The 17,910-nt window shown below is 43.0% G+C and overlaps 1 protein-coding gene across 1 annotated transcript in view; it reads left to right on the forward strand.

Moving 5' to 3' along the window:
• Nucleotides 1-690: 690 nt before the first annotated feature.
• Nucleotides 691-17,910, forward strand: part of CARS2 (cysteinyl-tRNA synthetase 2, mitochondrial) — a 35,952-nt gene continuing 18,732 nt past the window's right edge. Inside the window, exons 1-9 of the mRNA XM_063149974.1 lie at nt 691-899; nt 1,478-1,528; nt 5,590-5,707; nt 8,284-8,355; nt 8,921-9,026; nt 9,744-9,827; nt 12,228-12,357; nt 14,606-14,739; nt 17,695-17,762. Of these exons, the coding sequence (XP_063006044.1) occupies nt 691-899; nt 1,478-1,528; nt 5,590-5,707; nt 8,284-8,355; nt 8,921-9,026; nt 9,744-9,827; nt 12,228-12,357; nt 14,606-14,739; nt 17,695-17,762 (972 nt within the window). The remainder of the gene's footprint in view (nt 900-1,477; nt 1,529-5,589; nt 5,708-8,283; nt 8,356-8,920; nt 9,027-9,743; nt 9,828-12,227; nt 12,358-14,605; nt 14,740-17,694; nt 17,763-17,910) is intronic.

The raw sequence follows: 17,910 nt of genomic DNA on the forward strand, positions 1-17,910 counted from the left end.
AAAAATCCCCAGTGAGGAAGCAGACCTTGACAGTCAGCCTGGCTACCTTTAGGGCACCTCACCAAGTACTCGGCAGCACTTGCTGTCATTTTTGAAAACGTCTAGGTCAGGTAACACTTTATACAAGTATGTGGGAGTCAGGGAGTGCATTAAGTGTTTTCTGAGACTCTGATTTGGGAGTTTGGGAATGTCACACCATGTTTATTTCCAGGAACTAACAGGCTGCCAGCCGTTCTCTGACCTGAAAGGCAATGCAAAAAGAGATTCATTCCCTGAAGTGACCGAATTGACTCGACACAGTGGAGACCATTATGGTGAATTAGTCACACATTACAAACATCTCCCTTAAAAACCTCGCTAGGAAGAAGCCGCGCTGGGGTTGTGCCGAAGCACAAGGCTGGGTACGCGCCGTGCCAGCGGGACCCAGCCGGCCCAAGCCCCGCAGCGCAGGCTCACCATGGCGGCGCTCGGCAGACCGCGCCGGGAGCGGGGCGGAGCGGGCCGGGAGGGGTGCGGAGCGGGGCGGGAGCGACGCTGCCCCCCCGGCCCGGCCCGGCCCGGCCCGGCCCCGCCCGCAGGCCCCGCCCCTTCCTGCGCCCCGGCGGCCCCGGCCCCGCTCCGCCGCGGGTCCCGCACGGCTGTGGCGGCGGGTTGTGCTCTCCCCGCCCGCGGCCGGGCAGCCTGCGGGCCATGCTGCGCGGGGCGGCGGCGGCGGCCCGGCGGTGCGGGCTCGGCCCCGGTGCCGGCCGGGGGCAGGCGGGAGCGCGGCGGTGCTCGGGCGCTGCGCGGCGGCGGCCGTGGGCGCCTCCGGCGGGGCGCGACAGCGGGATCGTGGCGTACAACAGCCGGAGCCGGAGCAAGGAGCCGCTCGTGCTGGCCACGGAAGGAGTGGCGACCTGGTAGCGCCTTGCGGCGCGGCGGGCGGGGGGTGGCGGGGGTGACAGGAGCGGTTTGTGTCCGGAAACAGCTCCTGTGTCCCCTCCTGGGCTCCAGGGCACGAAAGACATGGAGCTACTGGATAAAGGTCTAGAGAAGGGTCACGAAGTGATTAAGGGACCGGAGCGTCTCTCTTGCGAGGAGAGACTGCAGGAGCTGGGCCTGTTTAGTCCAGGGGAGAGAAGACTGAGAGGGGAAACTCAGCAATACATATAAATACCTCGAAGATGGGTGTCAAGAGGATGGTGCCAGGCTCCTTTTGGCATTGCCTAGTGGCAGGACGAGGAGTTGTGGCCATAAACTAAAACACAAGAAGTTTCACCTCAACATGGGAAAGAACTGATTTATGTTGAAGGTGGCAGAGCACTGGGACAGGCTGCCCAGAGGGCTCATGGAGACTCCCTCTCTAGGGACATTCAAAACCTACCTGGACACATTCCTGTATCACCTGCTGTAGGTGACCCTGCCTTGACAGGGGTTTGGACTGGGTGATCTTCCAACCTTAACAATTCAGTGATTCTGTTTGCCTCCTCTCCTGCAGGTACAGCTGCGGGCCGACGGTGTATGACCACGCACACCTGGGGCACGCCTGGTGAGTCGTGGATGGCAGCGTGGGGACATCCAGGCACATACACGGCGCTGGACATCCCATGCCAGGGGTGCTGGGAATACAGTGCTGGGCATCCCCAGGCTGCAGTGTGTGTCCTGGTGACAGAGCTGTAACTGCTGACACGAGGCCCAGCCCTTCGTCCCCTGTGCTGTGCGAAGGGCAAAAGTCTGTTTGTTGTGTATTTTTCCTCTGGGGCTGGGGTAGTCCATAAAGGGGCTGTTGGTTCTGCTGCCTGGCTGAGGCAGAGAGTGTGCATCTGTGTCTTAGGAAGAAGCATTAGGAATGTGTGCAGTTTGTTTGGGTAGGGTGATTTGTAACAAATTGTATCACCATAGTGTGACCTCTCATGTGGAGTTCGTGATCTGGAGCAGAGCCTCTCAGCTGTGTGAAAAGATAGTTTCACCTCAGGTTAGTTCAGGCACTGTGTTGGCACCAAGGAAAAGCCATGCAGGGCTGGCTAATAGAAAGGTGCTTTCAAGGTTCATAGATGAACACATCGCATCTCAAATCTCAGAAAGTCCAGGTAGCTTAAAGGTTTTTATCTGTAGTTCATTAGGATTGTTAGAACAATAAGCTAGCTTCGTTATAAGTAACTTTGAAAAAGTATTTTAAATACACCAGAAGAGGTTGCTGGCACTTGTTTCAAAACAACACACCTGATGAGTAGACGTGCAGGGTGTCTGCTGTTCCTGTGAAACTGAGGGGAGTTGCAGCAAGCAGCAGCTCAAGCTGCTCTTAAGGTTCTTAAAGAGCAGGTTGTGTTGTGCTCTTTGGAAGAGCAGGGGTTTATCAGATAATTGCCATCTGTATGAAGATCAGATATTGTGCATTTCAGTAACTGAATAGTTCCCGTTCAATGTAAGGGATTTCACAGCTTCTCATCCTGTCTCAACTTCATTCAGAAATTTGTGTTGAATCTTGCTCATGTTGAACTGAGCCATCACAGTAATTGTACAATTGCTGCTTTGTTCTGTAAAAAGGAGGACTTAAAATACCAGTTATATGAAAGTATTGTTGTCAGTGCTAATGTTAATGCTGCTGTACTGTTGTGTGTATGTTGTGGTGTCTTTTTCCTCCTTGCTTTTGTCAAGTCTCAGCAGTAAACTGACCTAGCTTTTTACTTGTGACCTAAAAATCAAGAACATGATATCTTGGACTTGTTGTTTGTACTTAGTATTTTCAGGAAAGTCATAGTAATTGGTGTATTTAAATCTACAGCTCTTTGTGATACAGGCTCCTTTACAGTTTACCTTGAAATAATCACGATTTAAAATCATCACTTGAAAGTAACTGTGTAAAAAAGATGGTTATAAGTTTCTTGTCTTTATCCCTCAGTTGAGGTTCTCTAGTGTGATAGGGCCTGTCTTCCCTGACATGGTGTAATAGGGAAGGGAATTGCAGAGGTGCTTCTGTCCTAAGGGGTATAGTTGATCTAGACCACAATGTTTTATAGAGGTGGAGAATTTAACCCATTGGTCTTGCAGCTCTCTGTGGCTTTTAAATGTCTTGTTTTTTCAGTGGTTCCTTGCCCTCAGACTTTCTTGATTAAAAGAGGGAGTGGAAGGGCCTTGCTTACACTTGCTGGTTTTTTACCCATCTTTTCTTACCCATGTGTAAATAAGCAATTTCAGGCTTTCCCACTGTGGAGGTTTGCCATACATCTTCCTCACCCGGTCTGACCTCTTCATGTGCTAATTTAAGAAAGAATGGTTAGTGCAGAATATTGCCTTTGGTGTATCATGCAGATACACCAGGTATAATTCCCCGTTTTAGCACCTCTTTAAGCACTTCACGTGTTGTTCCTGTTGCCTGACAAGGTGTCTGCACTGAAGACCTTTTGCTCTCTTTTCTCATCAGTTGAACCCTCCAGCGTGGGAGGAGTTGGCTGTTCCTTTCCAGTATCTCTGGTCTTACACATGTCAGTGTTGACATCCTGTTGCTCAGTTGATTTGTTAGGATGGTGGAGCACTCTTGGTTCTATTTGTTTATTTATTTTTCAAAATGGTATCTTTTTTCCCCAGTAGCTAGGTCCAGCCATAGAACAGCTGGAATGTGTGCTGCTGTTGGGGGCCAGGAGGGGCCCTGGGAAATAGCATAAAGTCAAATGGAGTGGTGGCTGTTGCTACTCTGCTGCTCTTGTTAAATACCTTCATATTGTTGTACTCCTGCCACATGTTCTTTTCTTACTAGAATTCCCTTTTTCCCCCTCTGTCTTACATTTGACTTGTGTCAAACACAACAAATGGAGCAGGTAATAAAGCAGAAGTGGATCATGAAAATGAGTTTGAGATCCTTGAAGAGAATTTGGAAATAATGGCATTATTTTTCTCCTGTCCTGTTTCCATTCCACAAGGAGTTCTTTTTCTCTAAATAATTTAACATTCTCTAGTATGTTGTGCTTCCAGTCCTAAAAACAAATCCTCTGTCTGCCTCCATATGACATCCAACACCCATTCTATATAGAGAAAAAAGTAAGACAGGCAAATAATAATATTTTTTCCCCCCCAGTTCTGGGTCTGACCTTGATTGTACTGGTTTGACCTGCAGCCTTGTTGGCATCCCGGTTCCTGGCTGAATGCTTTGAAGTAAGAGTAAAACCAGCCATGAGAGATTTCTCTTGCACGTGCTCTGCCACCCCCTGATCTTGACTGTCTGTTTTGGCTGGGTTTTTTTATCAGTGCTGAAGTGGTAAAGACCCTGTGGTATCAGGAATTCTGCTCTTGTTCTTGCAGAGTTTCTTCCATTAATTCAGTTGGAAGATGAGAGGACAGGGAACAGTGTGAAATTTGTGCCTGCTCTGGGAACAGTGACTGCAGGGCTGTTAAATCTAATATCAAGCTTTTGATGCTGGTGTTGTTCCTCTGAACAGGATCCAAAGGCCAATTTAATATTCTTATGGAATCATGTCACCACATTAGATGAGCCTTACTCCCAGTGAGCTGCTATTCATTAAAAACTATCTCCCTGGCAGCAAGGCTTTCAAAAAGTCTTTTATTCAGCATGGGCATGGCACAAGCAACAACTAAAAGTATTTTTCTTCATTGAGATATTCTGCATCCATAAATCAGTACCTTAGTGCTACCTGGCACCTGCTGGGAAGGGTGCAAATCCATTTCTGGAGTTGCTTACACTTCTTTGTTCTGGCAGCCATGGGAGTTGCAGTTTGTGTGATGCTGTGAATGAAATGGGAACCTGTAGGTCTGTGAACCTCCTTGCTGGCTTTGGAGAAAACAGCCCAGAAATACTGAGGATTCTCATCATCTTGCAGGGCAGACACAGAGATTTTAGTCACCTTCTAGTATCCCACCTAGTAATTTAGTTTAACTCAGTGAAAGTGTGTTTTGAGAATTACAGATGGGGAGTCTGTGAGCAGGAGCTGCAGCAGCCCTCTACAGCTTGTATATCCACCAATCTATCAGCATTAATACTCTGCTTTGTGGTAAAAGCCCTGAATAATTTTCAGAATAACTTTTATTCTCAAATGTAAATAAAACAGAATAAGCTATGGAGCATCTACTCTTTGCTATCAGAAAAGATCTGTGATGGTGTGTGAATGAAATACTTTATTGGTGGCTGGTATCTGTTGTTACTCAACCCTAAGAAAAGTTAATTTGAATCCTGCTTTATTTCTCCCTGTTCTGCTGCATGACTTTTGAAAACCTCTTAGGATATACTAAGCCTAAGGGATGTATTTCAAGAACATCTGATCTATGTGTCTCATTTTGTCCTGTTGGCTTTGAAAGAGTCTCCCAGCTCCTGTAGCTTGTGATACCCTTTGAATAAAGAGATGCAACAAAAGAGAACACTCAGAAAATCTGATGTAATGTGTCACTAATGCCAGAAGAGGGTAGGCCAGTTCAAGAGAAATTTGCTTGACTTTTGTCCAGGTAGCAACTGGTTTTGGAAAAACACCTTATGTACTGAAGATCTTTTCATTGCAAGTGTTGGGATTAATTAGATTGTCCCCGTGGCTGTTGGTTATTTTTGTTTTAGTTTATTCTTACTACTACGTGTTCAAAAGCTCGTGTTTCTTTCTCTTCCAGCTCCTATGTTAGATTTGATATAATTCGAAGGATAATGACAAGATTTTTTGGAATTGAAGTTATCATGGTGATGGGGATCACAGACATAGATGACAAGATAATAAAAAGAGCCAATGAGGTAGGTGTTTGCCGCAATCTTTGACTAACCTTTTGGTATTTTCTAAGCTGCTTATGTAGGAAAATTAACCTGGGTTTGGGGTTCTTTAGTTATGTTTGTTTTAATTAGTAGGTAATTAACGTTGAGACTTCTGGTTCCCTAGTGTGGCTGTAATGGGTCTGGCAGTGAGGAGGGCTGTGGGGGTAAATGGGTACAGAGCTGAGTGATGGGGGGAGGCAGAGAGGGAGCTGCCTTACAGCGCCCACAGCTGGGATTTTTCTGCCCTCTCCCCCTGCCTGAGAGGCTGGAAGGGAGCAAAAGCCCAGCGTGAATCCTCAGCACAGTGAAATTATCCCAAAGTGTATCAGCCAGAAGGGTTCTGGGTGAGTTCTGGGAAGTGTTTGTGTGCCGTGATCACGCAGGGCAGCGCTGTACACAAGCACTGCCGCGTGGGGCCGAGGGCAGTTCCGGGCAGGTGCTGAGCACCATCTAGCTGCAATGTCAGCGCCTTGGAAAGCTTCACCCGGCCTGCCTGGATCTGTCGCCCGCAGGAAAGTTAACACTGCGTGTACGGGTAGGTCTTGGTAAGACTGGGGCTGTAAGTGGTTCTTGGCAGAATTTTAATAGGACCTTTTTTACCCGATTAGCTTGGTGAATGATTATTTCAATTCCTTTTTTTTTTAATGGTTTTAAAAACACTTTTTGAACCCTCAAGCACTAAGACTGGATTCTGTATTTTTATTCTGCATTTTGAGTCCTCTTGTTTAATTTGATTTTAGAATCTATAACTCATGTCTTTGAGATCATAAGTGAATGTGTGGGACTGAATTGCAGTTGCAAGCTTTAAGATAGTTTCTTGGAGCCGGAGAATTTGACAGCTGTTCTTTTTACTTATCTTTAAGTAAACAGTTACTTTTGCAGTTAAATATAGGCCCCTGCATTCAAATGAATACCAGCACACCACTCATATAGAAATATGTCTGTTCCCTTAGTCCATTTACTAGCAGTTTTCTAAGGCAGTAAACAATTCTAAAATAAAAACCTCCAAAATTCAGGCATATTAAATCCGTGTTTGCATTTTAAATTTTTTTCCTTATTGTCAGAACATCTTAGCGATTTTGTGTTTGAGGAGGGGGAAATGACATGTTCTTGAAAGATGTGTTGCTTTACTACATTCTTTGGTTCAATTAAGTCATCTTTTCTTGGCTTTTTTTTTTGGTGACCTTTTGAAGTGTTTGCTCAACCATTTTTTTTGGATGGCCAAGGCCTTTACCTCAGTAGCCTGCTTTTGTTGTTGGAACCTGAAGCATTACAGTGGTAAATCAACATGTCTGAGCTTGTTTGTCATCCCCTGGTGGGGTTCATCTGGGGGAAGCCTCAAAGTTGGGTACTAGTTCATGATGAACATGCTGCATGCCATCAGGGGTCCTTTGAGAGAGACACGAGTCTCCTTGTGTGTTGAACATCCATCTGGAGGGGAGGAAATTCTCCATCTTCTTTCTGTAGACACCTTTGTTTCTTTCTTGATCAAAGAAGCGGCTGAGCTGTCTAGAGAGATGAATCTAGTCACTGGTCTGTAGGCAGAAGCATGTCTTTGCTTTTTGGTGCTGAGCATTGTCCTCATTTCAGTGCTGCATGAACATTGTCTTCACCAGAACCCCTGCTTTGTACAAACAGTGGTACTCACCTGTTCTCTCAAAATCTGAACCCACAGAGGTGCTCCAGTAATGAATTGGAAGTGATGATGTGGGATTTGTGTTGTTAAGGGTTCAGTTACCAGCAAGATGGAGAGACTGACAGCATGTTGTCTCTCCCCAGTAGTTTTTTCTCAGAGAAGATGTAAAAGCATGCATTTGAAACACTTTGATACCGTGCTGTTGATTACTAGGGCAGGTTTTGCTGTCATGCATCTTTCAATCCCTGGTCTTTTCTGAGTATTTGAGAACAAGTACCTTTACTATGTGCAAGTACCTTTCCTTTTGGGTTGCATTTTCTCATCCTCTCTGCAAGAGGAACCTATTCATGTCCCATGAATGAGAAATGTAGAGAAGGTGCTTGAGAAATGCTGGACTTGGCAAAGCATGGAACTGGCTTTCAGTATTGAGATCTATGAGTATCCATGATCTGCTGAAATAGCTTATTTTTCTTAATCACTGGAAATGAATATCTTGTCTCATCCTGCAAGTTCCTGATCTGTCTTTCTGACACGTAGGTGGTATTGGTGTTTCCTGTCAGTAAGTTGAATGGTTTTAATGTCCTGTGTATGGTAGTATATTTTATCACTGGAAATGAAAGACCCTCTCAAGAGGAAAATAATAAGAGAGGGAAGGAGTTTATTATTTTAGTCTTTGGTTGCTTTCTCTTAAAAGAGCTATATTAATATTTTGTAAATTAAGCATAAATTAAATACTACTTCTAAGTTATTTATAATTTATATCTCCTCCCTGTCAGTGTTAGATTAATAAGCCTTTCTGACTCTTTACCTTAGGGGCTCTCTAAGTCTTCCAATTAGCTATTAGCTGTCTGAGAAAAGATTGCCATATTTTATATCATTACTCTGACTTACGATTTGCCAATCTGCTTCTCTTTTTTTTCAGATGAATATATCGCCAGTAGCTCTTGCTCGTATTTATGAAGAAGACTTTAAACAAGATATGGCTGCCTTAAAGGTACAAACACTCAAGATTGTAAATCTAAAAGCATTTCTAAGCAATTATTTTGGTAAAGAATCTGGTTTTGAGAGTTTGATCTGAAAAAATAAATTTGTTGCTTGGAAACTGAGTGCTGATTTACTTTTTCATTCTTCTAGAATGATATTGCACACCTTTTGAGTAAGGAGATGTGGGGAGAAGCAATCCTGAGCTTTAGAATGAACAAATGAAACTCTGGAACAGTTTTTTTTCTATATTCAGTAGATCCTTGATTCACAGATACTACTATAATGCAGAAACAGCCTGATTGAAAGCACAGGAAACACAAAATCTTCTTTCATTGATTTCAAGTGACTTTGCTTCTTGTCTCCCTGTCAGAAGCAGAGAGTGAGCCACTGGGAAAATCAGGGTTTATTTTTGCCACCCTTCTGTCTGTAGTGTCTTAAATACTACTTATGATTTTTTTATGATACTTGCAACTTTTTTTAAAGATACAATTGAGAAGAATGTTCTTTTTTGTTTGTCTCCTAGAATGAAGGAACTCATTGGCAGTGTGTTAATGCTATGTTACTCTTTCTTTAAGGTCCTTCCTCCTACAGTATATATGAGGGTGACTGACCATATTCCTCAAATAATCTCCTTTATAAAAACAATAATTTCCAGTGGACAAGCTTATGCAACCTTGCAAGGTAAGACTTTGAGCAAGGTAACTCCTTGTTCAGCACATGTATAGGAAGTCACTGCTCTTAGTAATCCTGTTTTGGAATCAGATGAGATACCTTGTGCCAGGCTTTCCTTCTGTTGCTTAACAGGGTGTGAGTGAGTTGTTTGTGATGACATGAGTGGGCAGAACAACTATTACTCAATTTCTAAGTTAAATGTAGCTCATTATTTATTATAATTGTTTACTGTAATAAACTGCTGTCTAAACTCCTTGGGGAAATCCTGGCCTGGTTTCTATAAGAAAGCTGAGGGAACCTCTGAAGAGGAGCTGTGTATCTCCTATGTGCTGTCAAAGATGTGTCTGCAAAGCAAAATGTGTGGGTTTCTTTTTTTAGCAGAGCTGGTGGCTGTAGAAGAATTCAAGTGCATTGTAACTGGACTAGGTGTAGGTTGAGCTGCAGTAGGGAGGGGATTGCTGGTTGTGCATGGGCAAGGAAGAGCCTGGGAGATCCCCAGAATTCAGAGTTATGCTGTGGGCAGAATGAGCATGTGCACAGAGGTTACTGAAAAACTGGATAACATGGGAACATCTGCTACTACTTTTGCCATATTTCTGAATTTCTAAATCACAATTTCAAATGGGAGTGGAAGAGCACTTTTTTTTTGCTTTCAGGGAAACGTTATCAAGTTCTCATCAATGTACTGCATCTTTGCTATGCAACTAAACATTTCTTTTGTATTAGGTAATGTTTATTTTGATGTTAAGTCCTGGGGAAAAAGATACGGAGTGTTAACTGCTATTAACCCTGATACGCAAGATGAAGCAGGTAAGTTTGTGGCATGAGCTTGTTTGTGTTAATGCATTGTTTGAATGCATTTTGCATCTAGGTGCAGACTTTCATTTAACAGTCTGAAACAGTTCTCTAACCCATTGTGTATAGCTGAGTTTCTAGTTAATTAGGATTACAGTGCTTTCATAGTTATTTTTTGAGGCACTTACTGTTGCCAGTGCAGGAGGAAAGTTGGGTTTTCTTCTTCCTTTTGTCCTTCCCTCTATACCTTTGTTCTGGTACCTTAGAACAATTAGGATTCTTAAGCAATTTTAATTAAATACTTGGTAGTGGTACATAGAAACTTCACAGTGGGGTAGTGTTCTTGCTGTTACAGTAGCCAGCAGTGAGGTACTCAAGGGAAGGCACAAGGAAACCTCACCTGCCATGTTCTTGTTGGGGCAGTTGCCCTGCTCTGAAGTTAACTGGATGAATTGCTCCCTTCATTACTTCTCACTGGGCTAAGCAGCCTCTGTGTGAGGGTGAGCAGTCTCTCATAGGCTGTGCTAGAGCAGGCTGTGGAGATTTTGCTGCAGTTCCTGCTTTGCAGGGTTGCTGAACCTCTGTTCAGCAGAGTAGTAGGGTCTGATGAGGTCTCTGTGTCAGAGAATTTGATTCAGGTCTCCTGCATACTTTTGTAAACTAAAATTCAGTATTGCATCGTTAAAAAAATCTGTTTGCAATTATTAAAAATGTCCTAGGGGCTGATGCTCAGGTGCAGCCAGAACTTCTCACAGCTCTGCTCTGGAGCTGTTTCAGTGTCACAGTTTACAGAGGGAATGCATTTTGTCAACAGTTATTTAGGGGTGATTACTGAGCGCAGAGAGCAGCAGCCTCCTGGGCTGCATGACCATTGGGAGGAGCATTGCCAGTTCCTTCTCTGCTCAGCCCTGGTGAGACTGCCTGGAGTGCAGGGCTGGTGCTGGGCTCCCCAGAACAGCAGTGGGGAAAGGCCAGCAAAGGGCCACAGTAGTGATGGAGAGCATCTTTCATCTCCAAATACTGGAGCGTCTTTCATATGAGGCAAAGCAGACAGAGCTGGACCACCGAGCGTGGAGGAGAGAAGGCTCAGGGGAATCCTACCCATGTGTACTCATACTGATGGAGTAGAGCAGATGGAGGCAGGCTTTCCTCTGGGGTGCTTGGTGATGGGACAAGAGGCGCTGATCACAACTTGAAGTACAGGAATTTCATTTAAAGCCAAGAAAAATCCTTTTTACCCTGAGGATGGTTAACACAAACCATGTTGCTCAGAGAGGCTGTGGAGTCTCCATCCTCAGTCAAAGGTGAACTGGACACCATCCTGGGCAGCCTGCTGCAGCTGCTCCTGCTCTGAGCAGGGGGTTGGATTGGGCTATCCCCAGATGTGTCTTCCAGCCTCAGCTGTGACTGATTATGTGTTTTACCCTGCTTCCTCTCCAGTCACAACTAAATACATTCTTATTTCTAAAGATTTTGACACTTGTTTTGCTTACAACTGAGAGGTTGAAGAGTGCTCTTTTATAGCAATATACTCAAAAAAGGCAGAAGAGGGTTGTAGTCAGCAGATCCTGGTCACTCAGAATTTGACAATCTCGTGAAGAGCCCAGGTGAAGATTCAGTGGATAAAATTAGAGTTATATTTCTGTATCTTTAGTTCTTAGGAATTTTGAGTTGTATGATTCTAAAAGTGAGGTCATGTATTTGTCAGAAATAAAGTCCAGAGTCCAGAGCCCTGTTCTGTGGCTCCTGCCAGGGGTTGCTGGTATTTGACTGGAGGTTAGGAGTCAGCAGAGATGAACAGTCCTGCAGTATTGTAACAAAAAGGACTGCATCCTGGGCAATGAAGGAAGGAACAAATGTAGCTGTGAGGGAACCTTTGTAGAGAACCCATTGGTGAAAATGGTAGTGAAAAGTTGCTACTGTCCAAGAACAGTTTTGATTCTTACCTCTGTGCACTTTGTTTTATAAAACAGAAGGCAATTGTGTCCCAGAGAAAAAATTGTGGGGGTTTATGTTTGTTTGTTTGTGTGGTTTGGTTTAGTTTTATTACCTTTTCTGCTGTAGTGCAGTCAATTTGTCCTGGGGAAACTGGTGGATGTGTAACTAAATGAATGAAAAATAAGACAAACTGGGCAAGGATAAAAGGACTGAGAGGATAGGATATATTAAGGAAACTTGAATCCTTGTAGAGGATAAGGAATCTTTGTAGCTTGTCAAAATAAATTTCAATATTTCAGTATTTCAATATTTCAATTTTCCCCGGTGTGAGGGGGAAGAGAGGGAAGTTGTAGTGAAAAGAAGTTGATTGAAAGGGATTAAAATCAGAGTAGTTCACTAAATACACATTTCCTCTTGCTTTCATTGGTCATTTTTTTTCTTTGAGACATATCCCATTAACAAATCACTTCTTGCCAGCTGATTCTGACAAACGACATGGTAAAGATTTTGCCCTGTGGAAGGCTGCCAAGCCTCAAGAGCTATCCTGGAATTCTCCCTGGGGAAAAGGACGACCTGGATGGCACATTGAATGCTCCACAATATCAAGGTCAGATTTCTTGGATTTTGATAAATCTAGTGCTATTTTTCTTTTTCAGTCACAGTACAATGGTAGCAGCAGTACTGAAATTGTTTTCTGATCAGTAGGTAGCACTGGTTTTAATGTGACCCTTAACTTAGCGTGTCACATGTGGCCCAGATAAACTCTGCTTCACCTTACTGTCACACCTGTCTCTATGTTTTGGCACCTTCTCTAGAGTCAGACTTGGTGCTTAAAATATGGCACACAGGATCACACAGTCCATTAGCAGTCTTTTAACTTGAGCTGGGTAACCAAAGGAGTGTTGCAAGTTATGGTACCTCTTCCATTGCTTCCCTTCCACTTCTAGCAGTCTCCATCAGTCCTAGTTCAGGAGGTAGGTGTCAGGAGGACTGGGTATGGGATTGCAGCTTGATCTATGAGATCTTGGTGGCCTTATCTTAACAGCAGCTGTGGATGTTCGTGCTCATCATCTAAGTGTTATTCAGCATTCTTGCTGAGTAGTGTTTTGCTTGCAGTTGGTTTGATGTAATTTGCTCTTAATTTAAAGTTTCATTTTCACCACAGGAGAAAAAGGTCTTCTCTCCTGGAAGATTGATAGTGTACTTAGTTTTGCATTAGTCTCAGATCTTTTTTTGGAAGCTAATAAGAAATAGTTTAGATCTGACCTTGTTCAGCTGAAATTTTCAGCTAAAGCTGAAAGAAGGTGGAACCAGCTGCCTTAGGTTTTTCTTTCATATGCTTTTCTGGTGCACCTGGGATTGTTAGTCTTTTCCACCTGCTTGTGAAAGGTGTTTATAAGGGTGATTTTCTGTCTGCAAATAGTTTCAGCATAGTGAGGCAGCTCTTAAAGCAATCAAAGTGCACAAAATCATGCTGTGTTTGATGTACAACCTCTGACAGAAGAGCACAGATAAGAAGTGCCAGTTACAACATGGCTTGTCTGCTAATGCAGTGCTGTTTATAGTCTGCATTTCTTTCTCTAAAAATCTATTTTACTGAGGCTGGATGAGGCTCTTACCATATAAATAAAAGACCCACGGAGAGCGTGATTGTAGTAATCTTGGACTGTGAAAAATGGAGAGCTTACTTTGGTAAGTGACCTAAAACAATTTGTTGTGCCAGTCAGCTGCTGAAGGCTCATTTTTAAGCAATACTTACTTAGCTATCTGTTTTGCCAAGTATCTCAAAGCACTTTAACTATGTTAGGTGAATTAATTTTGATAATGAGGAGTCTCTGGTCTCTAGAGCAGCCTTGGAGGAGGGAATCCCCTGCTTTGACCCCCTCAGGTCTGTCATTCTCTACCCATTTTCCCTTGTGGTGAGGTGGGTGGCTCCTCCTGTCCCTGTGCATTTGGCAGATCCATCTGTCACCTCTCTCCAGCTCTTAATGGTTTTGTTGGAGGATGCAGCAAGTGCTCCTCTGTAGGTGGCACAAGGGGAGGTGAGGGTCAGTCCTGGGAAGATTTGTGCTTTAGCTGATTTTGAAGCAGGCAGGAGCAGAGAAGGATGAACTTGGGAAATGATGGCAGCTGCGCTTTCTTCTTTCTCTCTTCTCCTTGTCTTTTCCTCCTGTTCCTCAACAGCTTCTGCAAAGCCATCATTTGGCACAGTGTTAGCAGGGTGTTTTGTCTCAAAAAGGGACCAAAGTATCAATGTTTAACCAGCTACCAGGAGCATCTTGTTAAGGTGACATATGTGAGGCCTGTGTGTTCGTCTGTAGACCTTGCATCTTTCCCTGCTTGAGCACTCCTGGTTTCTGAGCAGTTAAGGTTGACTCCCATCCCTATGAGGCTGTAAGTGTAAACTTTGTTTAACAGGCAAAATAAAGTTGCTGACCTGCCCAGCTGGACCTGACTACACATACTATTGTTTGAATTCTTACAGAAAAGATACAAGATAAGGAAGAGTAATACCAAATTTATAGATGTAAGTTGTTAGGCTTGCACATAAAGGCACCTGTGTGGTAATGAAACTGTAGCAGAACAAGGAAAGGAGACATCCTGCTTGCAGTCCTTAAGATAGAAAAGTAATTGCTTTTACTAAGGAGAAGTAATTGTGAACAGATATGGGTCCTGTCCAGACAAGTTCTGCTGCTTTTTTGGTATCCAAGGTATGTGTAAAATCTTGTTTTAAAACTGCAGTTACTAAGTTGTACACTTACATATATGTTGTTTCATCTTATTTTTATCTGCATTTCTTTTTACAAAAAGCTTTTGTGGTGTTCTACTTACCGATCAGGAAAATATTGTTACAGTGCAGTGTTTGGAAAGCAGCTGGACATCCATACTGGTGGAATAGATCTTGCATTTCCTCATCATGAAAATGAAATTGCACAGTGTGAGGTGTATCATCAGTGTGAGCAGTGGGGGAATTACTTTCTGCATTCTGGTAAGTAAAATATTGATCACTTGAGAGGCCTGTGCAAATACAATAGTTTGGGATTTTTAAGTTTGGCATTTCATGCTGTGAGAACACGTTACACTGCCTGGCATTATGTAGAGCTGCTCCTTGCTCTCTCTGCATAAAAGTGCTTCATTCAGTGAGGTTTGTGCTGTACAGAGCTTTGAACTACATCACTGATGGCTCTAGTGCTGTTCCCATTGATGGAAACCTTGGCATTTGTTCTTCCTGTTGCAGTTGTGGTGGTTCTGGATGGACAGCTGAAGTCAATAGAAAATCAGATTCAAGTCTGCAGCCTCTCTTTTGCTGATTAGTATTTTGGGCAGGATGTCTCTATGAACTCTTGAAGCTGCTTCTGTGAATAGAAGAGCTGCAGAGTTAAGCCTGTGGTGCACTCTGGGAATTACATGAGCTTTCATTTTTATATATTTGTACTGTATGGGATGAATATTGAATTCTAGTTTCAGTTCCCAGTGCAGAGCCTGTTGGAAATCAATAGCAATAGTCCAGAGGCTGGTGCATCCTCCAGGGTGTGCTTTGTTCCCAAGATGCTGTGGAATCCTTTGCATTTCCATTGAGATGCACTGCTTACTGCCAAGGGGAGCCTTCTGTTGACAAACCAGTGAATCTGGCTTTTCAAGCTTTGAACTGAATCTGTAGGGGAAATATTTTTTGATACCATCTAAATAAAGAAGAGTCAATTAAAAAAAAAAAAGGGAGAACTTAATTCCAAGGGCAATTTTTACACTGAAGTTTTCTAGGAGCTGACAGATTGCATTCATTAAGTCAGAAAGAGTTGCTGGAGGATGATGGTGTGAATTATTTAGGGCAAATGAATCAGCTTCAGAAACAATTTATTCTGCTAACAGACTTCAGGATTTTAGCAGCTCAGAATTGGAGGAGCAGTCCCCATTAGAGGAAGAAAATCCCTGCACTGAGGATAAATCTTATAAGGACTTTATTTTTAGACTACTTGTACTCTGGGAAGAGCGCCAAACCAAAGTTATGAAAATCCTTGTATTTTGTGTACTTGAATGAAATCATTCTAAGTACTGAAACTCTTGGAAGAGAAATATTAATTCAAATTCAGATATAACTGGTACATTTTTAGGAAAACACAGTCCAACTATTTTAAACTTGTTTGCTGGAAGTTAATTAAGTCAGTATTTGGGCACCTTTGCAAAAGAGAGAAAGTAATCTTAGCCAGGCTCTTCCCTTTCTCCCAGGAGAATTTTGGCTGTGGGTTTTACTTGAGTCCCAAGAGCTGCAGGTGTCCAGCTGTGTCTCACAGCCTGAATGTGCTTATTGAGAGTCCCAGGTTTAATGATGCTGTGGTGAAAGTGGCCTCACCTGCTGGCAGACAGGACAGACAGACTTTGTGAAAACAAGCTTTTTTATCATGGGTAGCTGCTGTAGCTGGTTCTGCATCCATGGATTTTTTGATTCATTCCTACTCTCCATAGAGTATGTTGTACAAAACCAAATTTTGAGGTGGTCAGGGTAGGACTTCACATGGTGAGTTCCTGTTGCTTTGAATGATTATCAGAAATAGCTGAGGAATGAAGCAATGAGCTTTTCAGGTCCAGTTATCAGGCCTGAGCTTGTTGTTTTCATATCCAGATGAGTGTAATGGGGATTTTATCTACTTGTGGAAGCAAGAGGGTTTCAGGCAAGGCTGCAAAGCAGCTCTGTGCAGTGAGTAGCACAAAATACAGACAGCTGCATGAGTTGCTGAGCAAGAAATGCCACTTCTGTCACCACTCATAAAAGCAGGAGTGTGATCATACGTTGTCCTTGCACTCTGAGGCACTGGTAGCACTGGGCTGCCAAATGTGAAAGAATGCAGTGCTGGTAGGGTATTACAGAGCAAGAGAAACTTAAAAATCTGCCTCAAAGTATGATTAAGTGCTAGATGCTGCAGGTCACTGATGTGCCTAAAATCTCATTTAGTTGTGGGTGGTTGGTAACTTACAGAATTAGTCTTTCATTAGGAGAAGCCTATTAAGGCTTTTAACAACATTTCTGAAATTATGCTGAGTAGTTTTTCAGTGGCAGGATGTTTGCCATCTCTCTGGTGCTGTGAATAATTGGTGTTTTCCATCAGTGATGCTGCCATGGCTCACATGGATGAGACTTGGAAGCAGGCAACCTCAGGCTACGCCTCTCCTGTCTTTGACAGAGCTTTCAGTCCTAAAGCCAAGCTCTACATACTCTTTTAAATGCAGTGTTACTACCTTTTTCCTGTGCTTCAGCCCTGCAAGGCAGTGATCTGTGTGACTGTTCAATGTTCTAGCAGTGCTCAGAGGTCACGCTTCAAAAAAAATTAATTCAAATTAGATACTGTAACTGCATCCCTCCCTCACCCTGCTTCTTCTCAGTCTCACAAGTCTGGAGAAGTTGAGAATCTGTAGAAAATTCATTTTGCATTTAAGGTATTTTGAACCAGTGCTATAAAACTTTGGGGTAAAAAAATAATGTTAACAGCCATCAGCAAGTAATAAGTACAGAAGATTGAGTTTTAAGGATTTTTTTAATGCTAGATCACTGGAAAATATTTCTTAAAATACTTCTGAAAAGTCAAGAGTAACAGATAAAGTACTTGTGAAGACTGAAACTATTTCTTTGCTTGTTTTTATCAGTTTATTGTAAATTCTGAGCAGGGGGACTCATGGTGGTGGTGGGTGGTATTTTTTTTTTTTTGATGTTTTAAATGACTGTGTTTTAAAATTCACCCAGTGGAAGTTTTGAGAATGGAGACATGTGCAGGACTGTAGGCAAAGCTTTTGAAAAATGTTCCCCATTACATTGAAATGTTTGGCATGTATCCATCATAGCATATGCTGCCTCCAACACTCACAGTGTCTCAGTGCAGTCTTTCTCATTTGCTCCCTATTCAGAAGCACACTTGTTTATCCTGATTAATCCCTTTTTCTTTTACTATAGGGCACTTGCATGTTAAAGGAAGTCAAGAAAAAATGTCAAAGTCATTAAAAAACTACATAACAATTAAGGTAATTTCTTTGTTTGAATTGAAGCAATTTTGTCAGTTTGTAATATGTAAATATTAATCAGAGCCCTCTTTTGAGAAAGCTTTGGAGTGTGTGCTTGTGCTGCAGGGTTTCTCTAGTACTGATGTATCTGTTTTTGTGGATCTGGAGG

Source organism: Melospiza melodia, chromosome 2, assembly GCF_035770615.1.
Source record: "Melospiza melodia melodia isolate bMelMel2 chromosome 2, bMelMel2.pri, whole genome shotgun sequence".
Taxonomy (NCBI): domain Eukaryota; kingdom Metazoa; phylum Chordata; class Aves; order Passeriformes; family Passerellidae; genus Melospiza; species Melospiza melodia.